Here is an 18,851-nt window from a genome sequence, read left to right as displayed (position 1 = left end):
AATTCATACTGAGTAATTCCTTAGTGGTAAATGATGGGGTTTCATACTTGAGACGTCAGATTTTTTTATACTTCGTACTTGTGTAGATTTGTTGAAGGTCAACATCACCATGTTTATATAATGTAAATGTGGAAGTCATTTGCAAAATTGGTGATGACATGTTAAAATGAAATTCTGCGAAATGATGGATGTTAAAACACATTCAATGTTGTAATTTTGGTAGTGAAAACAAACCAGACTATGCTAATTACATCAGTATTTCCATAATCAACAAGACAAGGACTGAACAAGCTGCGATTCTAATCCTATTTTGGATTGAGATTTACATGGATGGAATGTCGATACTAGGTACTAGGATACAGGTATGGAATCTAAAATGCAGGCTTGTATCTATCCCCCTTTTTTAAATAAATGATCCAGCCACGGTAGTTTTCCTTCGAATTCCCACTCATAACGTTAATCAGAAGTATCTGCCGGTGCCAAGCAAATGACACAATAATTCTCCTCGTCATTGGTCCAGTGGGCATCTACTGCAAAGCCGCTCTTCTCCGCTAGGCGACGCAGCTGCCTCAGGTTCCACTTGCAGCTGGTGTTCGGCCCCTCGTAGAAATAAATCTTTTCGCCGTCTTCAAAGTCAATGTCGAGCCCGAGTGTTTCTGTATACCAGAGAAAACATTATGTTGGGAAGAAGGGAAGAAGGAAAGGGGAGGATCACTCTCATCTGTGATGGCTAGGGCTATGGCATTCAGAAATTCACAAAAAATACTTCACACACTTCACGGAGGTAACGCGAGTTTACTTAAATCGATTTTCGGTAAGAGTTACTTGACACGAATGTGGCAAAAGAATAAACTATCACTTCTTTCTGTTAAATGCCGATATCATTGATTACATCAAGGGCATAATGTCCTTGATTACATTTGTCACTGATGGCAGTGATGCTAACGTTATACATGCTGTATTTTTTTAATCTAGTCCTGTTGATACAAAAATATTGCAATTCTAAAGGAGCGTCTGTGGCCCAATTTATAAAGCAACACAGCGGATTTACACCCTCCTTCAGCGGCGCCGACACCCGCTCGGGAAAGGCTAGGCAAACCCTCCTGGTATCACTATCAGCCCTGCCTTTTGAGCGGACATTTTGGGTATCGGGGTGTCACTGGCAGTTGCTTATAAATAATGAGCTAGCATCATTCAAACGTTAACAGCTAGCCGTTATTTTGTTCTGAACCCAAAGTAGCGATGTAAGACGTAACGTGATTCGATGAAAGCTTCCCAGCGACCTTTGCGGCTTTTCCACGAGATGAGCTCGACAGACGTGCCAATCCTCTGATTGGCTGAAAGCTGTTTGCCGGTGACGCCCTCGATACCCCAAATGTCTGTTCAAAAGAGCAGGGCTGAGGCCGGGAGGGCTTGCCGAGCATTTCCCTAGCGGATTTAGGCTAACTAGCGTTACGAGGTCTTCAATTTCGTGTTGTTCTCCAGAACACTCACCAAAATGCACCCGCTGTTTCCCTGAACTGATGAGGGACAAAACGACATAGCTCGGCTCTTCATCCGTAGACTTCTCCACAAGTTCATAGTCGAACTCAAACCTGTCAACGTCCATATTTCCGCCAAAGTCCTGGAATATGTGGGAAGGAGTAGCAAATTTATAGATACGTACGAAGCAAAACAAAAGCGGATTTTACTGTAACGTTACATGTATAAGGCAGGTGAATTCTATGGATGACATCGGGGCGCGCATTAATTTCTGTCTCTGATTGCGACAAAGAGAAAGAAGAAAAAATCATTTTTGTTCCCCTCTGGGTAGTGCCAACAAAAAGTTAAGTGGCACCAGTGTAGTACCCATGGGTGGAGTTGCCAACTTGGTAAGTGACACCAGTCTACCACACTTTGTGCACTTCTTATCAATCAAATACAGGAATAAAAGACTTTCTGGCTGTGATACCATTTGGTTGAGTCGCTTAACTTCAATTCATGTTCTAACGTTTATTTTTTTAATTACCCATCTTGTTTTTTTTCGCCCTCTCTCATTGCATCTGTGGAGGATATCATTGCTGTTGCCTTACTGTTTAAATTGGACATCCAAAATGATTAAGCTGATTTTACTTATACATTTCTCACGCTGTCTGTGGCCATTGTCTTCAGAAGACTAATATCAGTGCAAATGTAAATTACCTTATCAATGTATCTGTTACCTCATATATATAAGTAATAGATATGACTGTTACCCTCTTCTGGTAGACATCAAGATGCCTGTAAATTCATTAACATTTGCGGTGGTCTTATTTCGCGGTAAAAGGGAAACGGAAAATTTTTGCGGTGTTTTAATTCGCGGTCAAAACAATTCAAAATAACTAGTGCAGTAGTCATAAAAGGCAATGTTATGAATTCGCGGTGGAAAGGTTATTCGTGAAAACCGCGAAATAGAACCATCACGAATGTAGATTTATTCACAGTACCTTGTTAAGACGACAGATGAAGTTGTCCCGCCATATTGGTATCCACTGGTCGCCGTAAGCCTGAGACAAGGCCTCTCGGTCAGCGTTCATGTCCACCCCGAGCACGAGTCTGTCCCGCTCTGTATAAACAGTGGGAATCGATTTAACTATTCAAGGATTACAGACTATGGTATAGAAACGGTGGACTTCGCTCCTTACCGTCCACGTGGCTCTGTATCTCTTCTAGCCCAAAGGCAGCAAGATTGGCAATAAAAAAGACATTGTAATGGTTGTTGTTATTTTCATATTTACTGTACCCTGCTTAGGGCAATGATAGGTGGTGCTATACGTGTACGGGATTTCCAACGAAAAGGGCTGATGAGTACCTGTTCTGTTGGACAAATACACACACACACACACACACACACACACACACACACACACACACACACACACACACACACACACATGTGCACTCGCACACACTCACACTGTAAAGAATATAACGTTGGGTAACATAAATTCGCGGGGTACTTAAATTCGGGATTTTTCGAAAACGGGGTATTTAGGGATATGTGCTAGATGCAACATCAGTAATACCGTTAGAAATGCAAACTTGACAGACTAACGTATTCAGAACACTGTCTGAAAAGCTTCGATAACCATGCATTAGAAGTTGGCTACGTCAAAAACTCTCCGTCCCTTATTGTCACAGTCTGAGGGCTTCGTGGGAGAATTATACTACACATAGTTGTTCGCTGGTTTATAAGACAAATGTCACATCCGCTTCCTGCTCAACACAATTATTTACAATACAACTTATTAGAATCTCTTTTGCTAACCTACAACTGGACTCTAAGTGTGATTAATCATCAAAACGCCTCTTTGTTGCTACAACCAATGGCTACGGCACTACGGTGAATTTTCCCGCCGCCATATTCGTTACCCAGAATCCTGCTTTTCGGCAGACGACAAACGTTTGCGAGGAACACTTTTTTGTCCAAATGTTGTGTGTGATAGTGGACTGATGGCGATATTTTCCTCAAAGTTTGCTCTTAGCACAAGCAGAAACACATGGACATAGTAGTATTACCATTTCTACTGCATCCAGCTAACGCCCCGATGAATAGCTGCTGTATAAAATGTAATTAGCGGTAAGATATTCAAGACGAATCTTCTCTCCCGAATTAATGTTCACCCCTGTCCGACAGCACCGTCATTGTGCGTGCGGCGGACGGTAGTTTCAAGTTAAAATATTATGGTGTCAGCACGACTAGAGACAAAATCTACCATATATATGATTAGTGCAAAGATAGTACATGATACTGACAGAATAATAGAAAAAAGGATGGTTTATTGTTCTGCTAGATTGATTTCAGTCAACCATTATCGGAGAAATCCCGAATTTATGTTACCCAACGTTACCCTGCTACTGAAAGACCATAGGAAACTTGCTGACCTATGTGCCACTAGGTACTACAAGGGGGACAACTTCCTGTGGCTACGTACCCGTCAGCTGTTCCCGGATGTCCTGTAGCATCTCCACCTGATGATGGACGGAGACGTTACTGAAGCTGTTCCCCAGCCACAGCAGTAACTTGGCCTCGTCCCGGGAGGCAACGTGCCGCACCCCGTCCATGTACAGCCCACCGAAGGGCTCCACAGTCAGACCCGGGTAGTCTGTCTCCAGACGCCGCCCGCAAGTCTCGATGAACTCTACGTGAAAAGTAATAGGCTAGTTGGAAATTCTGGCCGGCTGGATATTCATTAGCATAGTTTATGTCCAGGTGTATTCACCTTTTAACGTCGAATTATCCTTTAACGCCGTGTGAGCATGTACATGTACATGTATTTATACTGATTTATACTGGATATCTACTAATTGAATTCTGTTACCCTTCGCCATATCCACTGGCACAAACGTGAAGTTTCCGTACAGTTTCCGCATAGCCTCGATGATCAGGCGGGTTTTGGAGGACGCTCCGCTGCCGAGATCCACGAGAACGGCTGGGTACGAGACTTTGCTGGCGATGTCGTCTGCATGGGTCTGAAGTATGCTGTACTCGTGCTGCCAGACTTTGTACGTCTTCGATTTCTGTATCAGTCTGAACACATGAAACAAATTACAGTGAAACCACGTGTGTGTGTGTGTGTCACTGTGTGTGTGTGTGTGCGCGTGTTTGGGTCACTGTCTGTGTGTGTGTGTGTGTGTGTGTGTGTGTGTGTTTGTGTGCGTGCGTGTGTGTGTTTCTGAGTGTGTGTGCGTGCGCGGATGTGTGTGTGTGTGTGTGAGTATGTCTGTGTGTGTCCGTACGCGTGTACGTGCCTGTGTGTATACATGCGTGTGTGAGTCTGTGTATGTGTATGTATGTGTGTATGTGTATGTGTATGCGTGCATACGGCGTGTGTCTGTGCGTGTGTGTATGTATGTGTGTGCATGCGTGTGTGAGTCTGAGTGTGTATGTACGTGTGTGTGCGCGCGCGTGTGCACATGCGACGTACAAGGGGAAATGGGTGCCAAGTACAAGTGCTGTATACTCACTCCTCACACAGCTCCGACCCGCGTGTATCGTACACGTACCATTGCGGCACGTATCTGCGACTGGACGTCAGGCTCGCTACAACTGACATCAGGTCGTCGGCTACGTCGATGACGTCGTCACTGACGTCACTGGCTCGGTCACTCGTCATCCTTGTTTCAGGCGGGTGTTTTTTTTAACAAGGATTTTCCTGCACAACATGTGGTTAGAATTAACCTTCTCTCTGCTAAAGTAGCCTGTTGATTATAGGACTAGGCAGCAGGGAGAAGGTTAAGTTTACAGGGCTTGCCCACTAAGTTAGAGTTACGCAACAAAGATTTGAAAAAGAAAGAATTTTCTCATCGACTCTATTATATTGACAGAATGCATTCACGAAAGGTCTATTTTTGAGCGCTACAAAAGACTACTTTGCCGATACTGTCTGAATTGAAAATATAATCTCCAAAGCAGTATAGAATCCATATTTTGCACTGGGTGTCTTTCTATATCATAAACGTTAGACATTCATTTGAAGAAATATTAATGTGGGGGGGCACTCAACAGCCACCCTGGGCACTAACAGCTAAACTTTGCCCTTTTGCCTTTATGAACCATTGCCTTACTTGTTACCTGTCTAGATCTGTTCAACGGCTGATTAGACTTCAATTCTTTTTCTCTCTTTGACAGCGACCCATTTAAATCTAAAACTCTCCCACTAAATCGACCTAATTTGATCGCAATGCAAATCATACAATCGTTGTTCCAGAGAGTTTTACAGACTTCCTCACCTCATCTTGCACAGCGTCTTTTTTATCGTCTTCATTTCGCGACCATGCAGTGTTCTGAACCAATTCAACCTTTAGCACACTGAAGTATCCGTTTAGCACCCCGGGGGCCCGTTCTCTATTGGTTGATTGGTTACAGGATCTTATAGAGTTAGGCAGTAGGGAGAAGGTTAAAAGCGGCTGCCCTGGACACTATCTAAAACTACCGTACCGTTCACTTACGTCGATGAAAGTTAGACATCCAGTTAGCAAGATACACAAGATAAGAGTTACTCAGACGGAGCCATATAGATTTTGTAAACGGTCAGATGTTCCAAGCCCCCCTCTCACTGGACCCGCGGCACGCTGGCGGCGTCGCTGCGGCCGATCGAATTGACAAAGCACTCAACGAATTTTATCGACAAAAAACGAATGTTCTTTAGCTTTGTGTGTTTTGTTGTCTTTTTGGTCATACTTGTACGTTTTGAATGATATTCCCATTGTAAAGTCAAGGCTAACACAAATCCAGTTTAGGACTTTAGGTATCATCCACTACCTTTCGTCAGTGAGTCAGCAAGATCTGTAGCCCAACAGGCATTTAACCACATGGATTGATTTGTAAATGAATCTGAAATATATCATTCCATGAAACATATCAATACATATCAATAGTGGATGCTATCTGAAACGTATTACCGTTTACAAAATGTATCCAGTTGCTTGAGTAGCTGTTATCTTGTGTTCATCAATATTGTTCACTGTTCGTTCAAACGTTTGTCTATTGTTGCATTTAGTGTGCTCGTTAATCAATTTTTTTTGTACTCGTAACTCAGATAACTCATGAATCATTATTTGCTAAATGTTCATAAATGTTCGTGTAGTGCAATCCAGTTAAACTTGCTGGAATGTAGCAACTTACGTGTACCGGTGACTGTGCGGTCACAGTGGCCGTCGCAGGTCGTCGTACGATATTTTGATGTGGTAGAATTTCAAACCAGGGTTTGACAGAACCAACCGCTGACAAGGAGCTAAAGACAGCCTTTTCCGAAACCGTTGAAGACTGAATTTTGTACGGCGCATGCGCGACTATCCCCTCTATCTAGTATGACGAATCAGGTTTTACCCGTTCTATTACTCGACTAATAGGGTTGATTGGCTTCGAGTCTGCATCTGTGTCGGTATTTGTATGACCGATTTATCCACCGGCCATTCGGCGTAACCTATAGCTTTTCTCCAAGGAAATAAACACGCCAGCTACGCAATCACGCGGAACGACTATTTACAATGATCGCCTCGCCGTGAGCAAATGTGTAATAGCTTTCAATGTGTTTGAGTATCGCCAGAAAACAAAACAAAACAAAGCAAAGTAGAGCAAAGTAGAGCAAAGTAGAGCAAAGCAAAACAAAGCAAAGCAAAGGTGACTAGAGCAATGCAAATTATTAAAGCAAAATAAAACAAAGCAAAGCAGAGTAGAGCAAAGCAGAGTAGAGCAAAGCAGAGTAGAGCAAAGCAAAGCAAAGCAAAGCAAAGCAAAGCAAAGAAGAGTAGAGGGAAGCAAAGTAGAGTAGAGCAAAGCAAAGCAAAGCAAAGCACAGCAAAGCAACGCAAAGGTTGGTGTCAGTGCTTTATGTGCTTGACAAATATAACACCTCCTAATACTGCTGGGAATGAACGAATCTTTCGACGCGACACTAAAGTGTCGTTCATATTGCCGACCGACGAGAGATTGTCCCGTCGATAGCTGGATGTTGTATGCGATAACACATATCAGACTGCTTTTATTGTTTTCTGCTAGGGGACGGACGGTCGCAGGTCGTCGTACGATTTTGAAGTGGTAGAATTTCAAACCAAGCTGTGACAGAACCAACCGCCGACAAGACTGCTCAATTTTGTACGGCCACATGCGCGACTATCCCAAGAATGCCCCCAGGTATGGCGAACCTTTTTCACCCGTTCTCCGCCTACTAGTGTTGATTGGCTTCGAGGCTGCCCGGTGTTTGTATGGGCGGTCTAACCACCATTCAGCTTAACGCACTTATTATCCAAGAGGAACATAACACACCAGCTTCGCAGGCACGCAGAACGACTTTTACAATGATCACCTCGCTTGAGCACCGTGGGCATTTGTGTGTTAGCGTTCAATGATCTACGGTGTTGCCAGCAAACACAACCCAACAAAACCAAAGCAAAGGAAAGCAATCATTGGCATCAGTGCGTGTGTCCTTGACAAACACAACACTTCCTATAATGCTGAATCAGGAATCAAGAATGGATATTTTGACGCTAAGGAGTCGTTCATATGACCGACGAAGGGTAGTCTTCCCGTGGATAGCTAGATGTTGTTGACATACACACATGTATGGCAGTTTGATTGTTGGCCTAGCTAACCTACTAGTGTTCCTGTCATAAGAATTTTCGGGCACTTCAAGTGAAAGAATGTTCCCGTTAATAAATTTTTGTCACTGTTGACAGGATACAGCACCTCTAAATAATTGTAACAAATTTTCATGATGCTTCAAATTGCTCTACTCCTGCGTTTCTCTGAAAAGTTAGGCATGAGAAGAAAAGCTGTGCGGTGTCTTTCCAAGATGCAGTTCAGGAATGATTCATAAGAGCGGGCTGTCTCAGCTTAATAAATTAAGTGTTTGTTGACCCGCCGAAGTTTTTTATGCAATTTATTTCATTAATTTGATTTTTTAATCAGGTCATTTTGCCTTGACTTTTTCTGCGCCGCGGTGGCATTTTTCTTCCGCATTCACTGTGGTGTGATGCGTTCAGCTTAAAAATACGATGTTTGAAATTTGGCACCCTTCTCGGCTTTTGAGAAACTCAGTCAATGAAATCATAATACGTCAATGTCATCCGGATGTCTAACCTTCATCAACGTATACGTACAAAAAAGTGTCTGAGCAAGTCTGCTTTACCTTTACCGCTTCAGGATCCTTTAGGGCCTGGTTCTTACAAACGTACGGTACGACGATATCGTCGCACGATCAGGGCATTCTCGGGAATAGTCATCCATCTATCTTGCAACATTCTGCTGTCTTGTTTAGGAAAAGGGTGTCTCGAATCCTTGTCGGCGGTTGGTCCTGTCACAACTTGGTTGAAAAGTATAGTATATGACATCAGTCGAACGACGACCTAGGACCGTGTGACGCGAATGTGACCATCGCGCCCTTAATAGTTGCTATTCCCACTACAGACGCCAGGTGGCGTTTCTACACCGCGTTGCATTTTGGGCCAGTGACTGTCAGGAAAAGAAGCCAAGATGTCGGCCCTTACTGTGATGGGTGAGCGCTCCACAGGCGATAACATTCGCACACAGAACGGTAAGGCCTCTACTCTCAAATTTATCGGGTCAGCTAGAACCAGAGATGTGTAGAGTTTCTTTGAGTGGTCCGTTGGGGTCGCTGCTTGTCGGTTTTGTGTGAAAAAAATGATATCTCGTGAGCGGTCTTTTCAGCACGTGTTTCTGGAACATTCTTGCCCCCCTCCCCTCTTGTGGTGTGAAATTTTTATATCCTGGCGAATAACTCAATAACGTACACTGTTTGCTTGACTGTGTTGTAGAATTCAGTTCTCCAAAATATCTGTTACCCTAATACGTTGTGTTTTTGGATATAGACGGTGGATTTCTTTGTGAAATATAAGTTTTCTTCCCTTAGCAACCATCTATGTAACGTTACATTGTAGCTCTGACTCTGACAAAAATTTACAAATTTTTGTACTACCTCCACGTGCAGATTGATTGAGACGCTGGGATTGGGACTTTAAAAGCACCGTCTATGAAAAAGTCTAGGCATCCCTGCTTAAAATGTATGTGGTGGGGTCCTCTGAATGGTGACAATTTATGCTAAAGATGACCTTAAGTTACAAAGACAAAGGCTGCCAAATCAGGTCCTTTATGCATATTAAATTGTGTTAAACCTCCTTGGTTAAATCTTTAAATGTTTGGGGCAGTTTGGTCTCCTCAGTTTTTGTGGTGACCGCTCCACTGCAAAATCACGGCACTACAAAAAAAAATATATGCATCGCCAATACTGCAATACTACACAGTTTTTCAATGGGGATCTTAAGTTAAAACACCACAAAAACCTCCTTTCTTCTTCAACCACAAAGTTAACTCCCAAATAATAGATGAATTTGCAGTATACTGCACAATGTTACTGTTACAAGTATAATTCAGCAGTTTAACGTGTTACCCAACTTACCCCAGATACCAGCTGAACTGGTTTTCTGTAACTTTCTTCCAAAAAGGGCGGTGTCGCCTTATCAATATTTGTTGCTGTTCTTACTCTTAGGTCCTAAACCTTTTGTCACTTGAGTGACCGAAGGATACGAGCCTGTAAATTACTTGCATGTCCGCCAGACATTGAAGAGTTTCTTTCTTTCTGTGATTTCAGTTATGGCTGCGACGTCCATAGCTAACATTGTGAAGAGCTCCCTGGGACCAGTGGGTCTGGACAAGATGCTGGTTGACGATGTTGGGGTAAGTAGTATTCTGAATGATCTGTTACTATCTAATGATAGCCATTCCAGTTTCCACACTCCATGTGCATGTTGGTCTGTCTGCCCTTTTCCATAATTTCCATAATCAGATGTTTTGATTCCATGTTTTTCATAGCCAACAGGTCTTATTTAACGTTTAGAGCATTTGGCAATTTCGCATAATGATCATATGTGTAGGGAAGGTTTTAGATTTAACTTAAGGCATAGTCAGTTTCCCAAATTTATAATAAGGTGTAGTCAAGATCCCCCCCATGGAGCCTCCAGGCTGCTGCAAAGTCATGTATATAGACTATATGTTAATTAGTGATATGTACATGTACTAGTATATGTCATATATGTATACAATGTGTTATATTCAGTGCATGATTCATCATAGTTGTTCATTAGTACATCTGCCCTGTATTAGTTTGTGTTGTGAAATCTGTTGAGTTTGTGGCACCTAGATTTTGTGGGCATAAATGCCATAATAATTTCACAATGGAAAACAGAGAATTGACTGCAAAAACCATGAACTTGAAAGATTTCAAGATGCACAATATCTACAATGACTACATGGTGATACCTTAGAGTTAGACCATAGACCAATAGCTGTAAAATCATGAATTTGGAGTTAGAATAAGATTGTATAACAAGTGACACAACTGAGTTCCCCCTCCCGTTCCTCAGGATGTGACAGTGACCAACGATGGTGCGACCATCCTGAAGCTGCTGGAGGTGGAACACCCCGCCGCCAAGGTGCTGTGTGAGCTGGCAGACTTACAGGACCAGGAGGTCGGCGACGGAACCACTTCTGTGGTAAGTGACCCCTTCCCCTCATCTCTTTCATAAACAGACACAAACTAACTTTTACATAGCTGTGCATGCACGCGCGCACACACACACACACACACACACACAAAGACACACGCACAAAGGTAAACATAGAACAAAGACAGGCATAGAGCAGATGCACACAATATAGTGTATTACACACTCGCATGCACACACACGCACACAAAGACATGCACAGAACAGACACATGCACACAAATACACATGATGTTGTTTGGTGTCTGTTTCCCGAGTACTACATATTGGAAATGAATGTCTCCTGCTATCATTCTTATATACAAATGAGCCACAAGGACTAGACATTCAAGGCAACTGTAATATTAACTGAGTTCTACAGTGTGACAGTAAGCTACTTATGATGTAGAGTTAAGAGATGTGTGTTCATTTTCAGGTGATCATCGCGGCCGAGCTGCTGAAGAATGCCGAGGAGCTGGTACGTCAGAAGATCCACCCCACCTCCATCATCAGTGGGTACAGACTGGCCTGCAAGTAAGTACTGAAGGATTCAATACTCAACACTGAAACACATTAAACCAGCATTTTCAACTTTGGCCTTGATTTTAGGCCCTTCATATTAGTAGCCAGGATTCCATCTATTCTAGCTCCAGTTTGCTCTTATGATCGCTTCTAAGTGCAATGGCCTGGCCCCATTTAAACTCCTCCCTGCTGCCTAACTCTGTTTCACTAATAGAAAATGGGGTGCCAAATGGCTACTTCAGTACTTGTGTGCTAAAGGTTAAACGTTTGGTCCTTGCATTATGTCGGGGATTCCTCCTTTCTTGTCCTATCGCGAGATATTACTGTCATATTACCAGGTTATTCATTTTTAGCATGGCATTAGAGTTGGCATGTTTATGAAAACGTCAGATGATGAATAGTTTTACATCCGATCTGTGGATGTAACCTTCTCCCTGCTGCCTAACTCTGTAACCAATAGAGAATGGGGTGCCAAACGGCTACTTCAGTGTGCTAAAGGTTAATACTGACAATGTTTAACTCCAGGGAAGCGGTGAAGTACATCCAGGACCACCTGACCATCAGCACTGACGAGCTGGGGAAGGAATGTATCATCAACGCAGCCAAGACATCCATGTCCTCAAAGCTGATTGGAGCGTATCCTTTCATAGATCATGTAAAGCTGAAAACATGCCAAGAATGCATTGATTTTATTTCATAGGGCTCGTTCACACTTGTGCGTATATTTAAGTCGGTATGAGTTGCGTATTAACATTTATCGGGTTTAGGTAAAAAGTTGTTTTCTGTTTTGACCCACCATTGTACAGACTTCTTTGGTCGCAAACTTTACCTAAACCAAAGAAATGTAGACACGCAACTCATATGGACTTGAATATATGCACAAGTGTGAACAGGCCTTTAGACATTCACATTTTTGTTCAGTAGACTCTGGGATGAAAGATTGGCTTATGTACAAGTCGTCTATATCCTTTCCTGACTATGCATGCTAGTTCAGGAAATTTTGGCTTTGGAGAGTTGTGAAGTATGTGTAACTTATGCCCACTGTATATGAGTACTAGAACCTTTTACTGTAATTCGTGAAATTTTCGTGGTGGTTCTATGTCGGTCTTTTTACGGTGACTGCTTCAATGCGATCTTAAATCCATAAAGGTGCCGGTGTTTCCATTAGTGTACAGTAGGTGACTATAGCACTTTCTCAAACTTAAAACCACTGCAAACACTCGGTTTTCTCCTTGCCACAAAATTAAATCAGCGCAAATTTAAACACATTTACAGTACCCTTGATTTCTTGTGCTCATCTTTTTTAAAAGTTCTAATATGAATTATGTATCCTCATAAAAAAGCCACCGTTAAATTCAAGGAATTAGATAATTCTATTAATGCTGAGTGACTTTTTTAACAGTAAGCATTATGGCTTCTTTTTTTGCTACTGAATATTGGTATTTCCTTGACTTGTCGTCAGTGATTCCGAGTATTTTTCCAACATGGTTGTGGATGCAGCCAACGCAGTGAAGATGAGTGATGGGAAGGGGGGAGTCAGAATCCCCATCAAGGCAGTGAATGTGCTGAAGGCCCACGGCCGCAGTGCCCGGGAAAGCATCCTTGTCAACGGTTATGCTCTCAACTGCACCATTGCTGCCCAAGTTGGTAAGTGCCTAGTTACTGTTAAAGGGGAAATGCTTGCGAGGATTTTAAGTTTGCGGTTGGTTTTAAGATCGCAGTTGAAACAAGTCAGGCAGAAGAGATAACAAACATTTTCGTGGTGGTTTTACGTTCACACTGAAGAGCTAACCATCAAGACTGCAAACATAAAACCTTCACGAACATTTTACTTTTTACATTACTTAACTTCCAGGAGAGTGAAATATTGTTTGTTGTCTGTGTGTGTCTCTCTGTTTCTGACTGCAAATATCTTTTTTAGTACGTTTGCTTATCCTTCTGGTGATATTGTTGCAGGCATGCCCAAGAAAGTGACCAATGCAAAGATAGCTTGCCTGGACTTCAGTCTCCAGAAGGCCAAGATGAAGTTGGGTGTCCATGTACTCATCAACGACCCCGAGAAACTGGACGCCATCCGGCAAAGGTCGGTCATCCCTGATCGTTACAAACACTTATTGATGAATAAGTCATACGTTTCTTTGTTTGGTTGAGCCTTTGTTTCTTCATGAGAAGCTCAAATCTTTTCATTGAGGTCATGAAGGAAGACGTACGGATCAAACGACATATAACAAAGACCACATGAAGTCCTACTGAATCATAAACATCTATCTTTATACGTACATAGTATAACAAGAATATGTTTTTAAAAAGTCAACTAGAAAAGGTTAATCTGAAAAATGTTACATAAAAACAATTCACCTCTTCAAAAGCCCATTTGGTCATTCCTTAGCACACATGACATAGGTGATGTTTCAGATCCAAAATTCATAAAGGCCAAAAGTTATTAATGTTCAGAGAAGCTGTCTAAACGTTTATCTATTTGACATCTTCCAGCCATGATAAAATGACAGGTAAGTTTTCACATTGAAGTGTTCTTCTACCCCCAGAGAGTCAGACATTACCAAGGAGAGAGTGGAGAAGATTCTGGCCACGGGTGCGAACGTGGTGCTGACCACAGGGGGCATCGACGACCTGTGTCTCAAGTACTTCATGGAGAAGGACGCCATGGCCGTCAGGCGCTGCAAGAAGTCGGACCTGAAGAGGATCGCCAAGGCAACCGGAGGTAATTGTCATGTTTTTTCAAGCCCTTTTTGAAGTATGTATCTCAACATGTGGTACAAGTACCATGTGTAGGCAAGTGTCAATGTTGTACATACCTGTGTTTTTGGTGTCAATCATGATTGCAAAAGGGAGGAGTCAACACATTTGCAAATATTATTTACACTTTAAAGTAGCATTGGCTGATTTTTTCTCTGGTCCTTAGTTTTCCAGTCACTATTGTAAGCAGCCGTAGCATTGGCTGATTTTGTTTTCAGCCACCGTTGTAAGTAGCCGTATCATTGGCTGATTTTCTCATGGATGTTTGTTTTCCATCCACCCTTGTAAGCAGCTGTAACATTGGCTGATTTTCTCTAGGATCTTGTTTTTAGCCACTGGTGTAAGCAGCTGTGTCATTGGCTGATTTTCTCTTAGATCTTTTTGTTTTCAGCTACCCCTGTAATTGTAAGCAGTAATAGCATATTTTCTCTAGTGATGATTGGCTGTATGTTTGGCTGAATTTTTGATTGATTTGTTTTCCAGCCACCCTTGTGAGCAGCCTGGCCAATCTGGAGGGAGAAGAGTCGTTTGACGCCTCCCTCCTCGGCGGAGCTGATGAGGTGGTACAGGAGAGGATCTCTGACGATGAGCTCATCCTCATCAAGGGGTGAGAGAACGTCTTTATCCACGGTCTTCTGATTTAACAGTCTAAGTGTTTATTGAAAAATGACATCCATAAGAATTAGAATAAAGCCAAAATAGTTCTTAAGTTGGTGCATCATTGTCATTGTATACCAAAGTTGTGTCATACAGTAGTTCAAATTCAAACTTGTCCACTGTGCTCATTTCAATGAGGTACTGTAAATGTTAACATTTTTGCGGTGGTTTATTGTTTGCATTTTTCACGGTCACATCTTCACCGAGAACTTAAGACCACTGCGAAAATACTTGTTCTTTCATCTGCTCACCGCTAACAAATTGTTTCAACCATGAATTCAGAACCATCGGGAATACTCCATTTTCTCCCAACTGCAAAATTACATCACTACAAACTTTTTACAGTATTTTTGTAGTATTAATTGTACATGATGTAATGCTGTCAAGAAACTCTTAATCTTACAAAAGGTAGATATCTGTTTGTTGTGTTCTTGTGAGATAAAGTGATTTTAGCAATGATCTCTGTATCTTTCTTAACTGTGTAGACCCAAGGCTCGATCAGCCAGCTCCATCATCTTGAGAGGTGCCAATGACTTCTACTGTGACGAGATGGAGAGGTCTGTACACGACGCCCTGTGTGTGGTCAAGCGCGTGCTTGAGTCCAAGACCATCGTACCTGGGGGCGGCGCGGTGGAAGCTGCGCTGTCCATCTACCTGGAAAACTTTGCTACTTCTCTGGTCAGTTTTTTCATTACGGCGCATGCTTTGGGTTTTTTTTCTTCTTGAACCATTTGATATAACACTTAATTAGTCTTATCATATACATTTTTGCACCATCTTTTAAGATCTTCCTTTGGGTTAGGATCATATAAGAAGTCAGGTTTAAAGATCATGAGGTGTTATTCACAAGATTATTAAAGGCTGTAAGGTATGCTCTGATAGGTCCATAACAAATTTGCAAGAGAAATTCTTGAGAGGAACATCCTGTCAATAGCCTGCTTAGATTGTATTATCATATATTCATGCTTACCAGTCTCAATTCCAGAACAACTGTACCAGCTTTTTTCAATAGCTTGTCTTCACATGTTCTTTACATTTTGCACAATCATGTAATATTCATAAAAAATTGAGGCATCCACTGTTGAGCATTACATGAAACTCTTGTCTTGCCATATTTCTGCAAGTTACCTTCAAGTTGGTTCTTGAGGTATTTTCTTGAACATCGCATGAAACAATTATCTAACCAAGTTTTCCTCCACTTTACAGGGTTCGCGGGAACAGTTAGCCATTGCGGAGTTTGCCCGCTCCCTGTTGGTGATTCCGAAGACGTTGGCGGTGAACGCAGCTCAGGACTCGACCGAACTGGTGGCCAAGCTGCGCGCCTACCACAACACATCGCAGATCAACACAGAACGCAGTAACCTCAAATGGTCAGTCAGCATCAAATATAATGAATTTTGTATTGAACATTTTCCTAGTTTTAGAATATTTCCTTTTTTTCTGGAATTTTCTATCTTCAGCATGGACTTCTGCATTGGGTGTCAGTTAAAGTTCATCCAGCTTTTATTTTTCCACGCATCTAACACACTGAAAAAAAATATACTTGTTGTTCGCCTTGTAATGCCTAGTGGCACATAGGTCAGCAAGTTTCCTTGTTGTTTCAGTAGCAGGGTATATCTTTACAATTACAGGGAGGGTTTGCAAGCCCTATACCTTTTTAACATGCTCGAGGTACCGCCTCAAACTCCGGATCCTCATTTTATGCCCTTCCAAAAGACGGGTGCAGCCCCAACCAAGTTGCCTTTCCCAGGGTTTGAACCAGGGTCTCCCAGTTACCAACTACTTGGGACCAGGAGCTCAACTGTAAAGCTGCTAACAGTTGAGCTACAGGGAAATTCCTGTGTCTGGCAGTACAAAAGTTTGGTCTTGACTGTCCTTTTCCCACTTCAGGGTTGGTCTGGACTTGTATGAAGGCACTATCCGAGACAACAAGAAGGCAGGCGTCTTTGAGCCAGCCATGTGCAAGGTCAAGTGTCTGAAGTTCGCCACGGAGGCGGCCATCACGATCCTACGGATCGACGACATGATCAAGCTTCTTAAAGAAGAGAAGGAAGGAGGAGGATACCAACAGGCTTACGAATCAGGAGCTCTGGAGGGTTAATCTAATTAGCGAACTGTTAGGCTATTTGTGCTCTTTTGTGTGTGCTATGTATTATGTGTTTTTGCATATAAGTAGCTAGTTCGTCTATCCTCTTTGAATTTCTTACAAGAGCAAGCCATCTGTGTCCTGTATAAGGCATTGAATGAAATGGTGAATTGAAAACACCGCACCATGTAAAAGTACCATCGGTTGCAAGAGATTTATTCCACATGTCAGAAATATTGATGATAATGCGTGACAACAATAATTTGTGTTGTATTAATGATATTAATAAATCATTGGCCTTAAAGTTATTCTCTCTGAGTCATCAGTTTCCATGTCATGATTCCTGTGTGAGAAATATAAGGCTGCCTTATGCCGCTAGAATTCCTCCTGATACACATTTTTAGGGATTGCAGTACCTTTTGCATTGAAATCAATAGCCATAATGATAAAAAGATGTCTGGAAACTGCATATGTGTACATAGGGATGATAACAAAATAATCGTTGGGTATTAAATGATTATTGAAAATGGAATTTTCTCTATTATTCACATCATTAGCAACTGTTTGTGACCTGACAGTAGGCCAATAAGGACCTGTTGCTAAGTTATCCCACCAAAGAACACGCATTTAATGATTCATTTCAAGATTAGATGTTTTAAAAAGACCAAATTTTTACATAAATGATAGAGGACATTTTATTTCGCTGACCCTGGAAAATACATGTACTTTAAGAAAGAGATACCCGTATGTGACCTATCTTGGCACTGCAAGTCGCTGTACATAAACCTAACTAGCTAAAGAAATACGTTGAGTCTAGAACCCTCTTCAAGTCAAACTCCCCCTTTGGCGGCACGTCGACTAACACCTCCATGAGTTTCTCGTGTTTGGAAACAGCAGCGGGCGAAGTCTGTAGTTCAGAAGGCAGCGTTCCGTACTCCTCGAGGAGGTACTTTGAGAGGTCCTCCAGGATTGGCTGATTGTGCAGCGCCACGAACTGCTCCCTGCAGATCCGGTTCATGGTGTCCACGGTGCACGCGTGCGTCCAGAAACAGTCGTGGACAGAGACATACTGGATTCCAGCCCTGCAGAAAAGTGCACGGTGACTTTCAAATGACGCACAGACAATATGACTGCTTACATTACTCTATCAGTAAGGTTGATTTGATTATATAGATGACATACTCTGGGAACCCCAAAAGTTTGGCAAAAATAAAATTGCCTTCATTATGACATGTATGAAATCTATGTGGTCAGGAAGGTTCAACAAATGACTAACACACAGTCACAGAGTATGGTATAGCGAATAATAGATTCATCACATTTTGCAGCCGCTTTATGCGATTTACAGTATAGCCGAAAACGTTTTGTTTGTTTTAGGAAACGAAAATTGATGCGCGCGCGGATGTCATCCATCTAATCATATCAACAAGGCCTCAGTAAGAAAACTGAAATGCACCTTACATTATACATGTATGATGCAATACAACAGTCCAATGAAAAGGAAAACTTGGGGACCTCGTTTAAAAGTCTTTGTTTTTCAAAAACCTGTAAATGCCTTGTCCAACGTATCTGGACAAAACATACAAGCTGCATAAGACCAGACTCTAGGGTTGATCCACTCACACTGGAAAGGACCCCTACTCTTTTCAACAAGTGTGGTGGGTTCTTAAATATGGTCAAGGCATGGCTCTCCTCAAACATGGACGCTAGGTACCCATTGTCACCTCAGTCGAGTGAGAAAATTAAGATACTATTATTAGCTGCCTTTCATTGCTAGAAAGCAATGAAGCTACAAATGTAAATCAGTA

The 18,851-nt window shown here is 42.2% G+C and overlaps 3 protein-coding genes across 3 annotated transcripts in view; 1 reads left to right on the top strand and 2 right to left on the bottom strand.

Annotated features, from left to right (window-relative positions):
- Positions 1–47: 47 nt before the first annotated feature.
- On the bottom strand, positions 48–5,230 carry LOC136428548 (histidine N-alpha-methyltransferase-like). The gene is made up of 6 exons (XM_066418148.1): positions 4,987–5,230; positions 4,341–4,549; positions 3,954–4,160; positions 2,466–2,584; positions 1,495–1,624; positions 48–656 (listed from the first exon to the last, which is right to left on the bottom strand). The coding sequence occupies exons 1-6, from the start codon at positions 5,133–5,135 to the stop codon at positions 457–459; spliced, it is 1,014 nt and encodes a 337-aa protein (XP_066274245.1). The 5' UTR covers positions 5,136–5,230; the 3' UTR covers positions 48–456.
- Positions 5,231–8,923: 3,693 nt separating this feature from the next.
- Positions 8,924–17,347, top strand: LOC136428546 (T-complex protein 1 subunit alpha-like). The gene is made up of 12 exons (XM_066418147.1): positions 8,924–9,056; positions 10,131–10,216; positions 10,903–11,031; positions 11,458–11,555; positions 12,069–12,179; positions 13,006–13,190; positions 13,500–13,626; positions 14,090–14,265; positions 14,784–14,907; positions 15,443–15,635; positions 16,164–16,327; positions 16,848–17,347. Exons 1-12 carry the CDS (start codon positions 8,996–8,998, stop codon positions 17,056–17,058), a joined length of 1,665 nt encoding a protein of 554 aa, XP_066274244.1. The 5' UTR covers positions 8,924–8,995; the 3' UTR covers positions 17,059–17,347.
- LOC136428544 (DNA-directed RNA polymerase, mitochondrial-like) overlaps positions 17,239–18,851 on the bottom strand; it is a 27,219-nt gene continuing 25,606 nt past the window's right edge. Inside the window, exon 32 of the mRNA XM_066418145.1 lies at positions 17,239–18,125. Within this exon, the coding sequence (XP_066274242.1) occupies positions 17,834–18,125 (292 nt within the window). The 3' untranslated portion in view covers positions 17,239–17,833. The remainder of the gene's footprint in view (positions 18,126–18,851) is intronic.

Source organism: Branchiostoma lanceolatum, chromosome 2, assembly GCF_035083965.1.
Source record: "Branchiostoma lanceolatum isolate klBraLanc5 chromosome 2, klBraLanc5.hap2, whole genome shotgun sequence".
Lineage (NCBI taxonomy): Eukaryota > Metazoa > Chordata > Leptocardii > Amphioxiformes > Branchiostomatidae > Branchiostoma > Branchiostoma lanceolatum.
The sequence above is the reverse complement of the archived record's forward strand: the minus strand, read 5'-3'. Positions and strand labels throughout refer to the sequence as shown.

Coding starts and splice junctions, on each gene's coding strand:
- LOC136428548 (XM_066418148.1), bottom strand. CDS start 5,135: ATGACGAGTGACCGAGCCAGTGACGTCAGTGACGACGTCATCGACGTA. Junction 4,550..4,986: donor GGGTCGGAGCTGTGTGAGGA/GTGAGTATACAG, acceptor TCATGTGTTCAG/ACTGATACAGAAATCGAAGA. Junction 2,585..3,953: donor CATCCGGGAACAGCTGACGG/GTACGTAGCCAC, acceptor CTGTTTATACAG/AGCGGGACAGACTCGTGCTC.
- LOC136428546 (XM_066418147.1), top strand. CDS start 8,996: ATGTCGGCCCTTACTGTGATGGGTGAGCGCTCCACAGGCGATAACATT. Junction 11,032..11,457: donor GCGACGGAACCACTTCTGTG/GTAAGTGACCCC, acceptor GTTCATTTTCAG/GTGATCATCGCGGCCGAGCT. Junction 13,627..14,089: donor CTGGACGCCATCCGGCAAAG/GTCGGTCATCCC, acceptor TTCTACCCCCAG/AGAGTCAGACATTACCAAGG.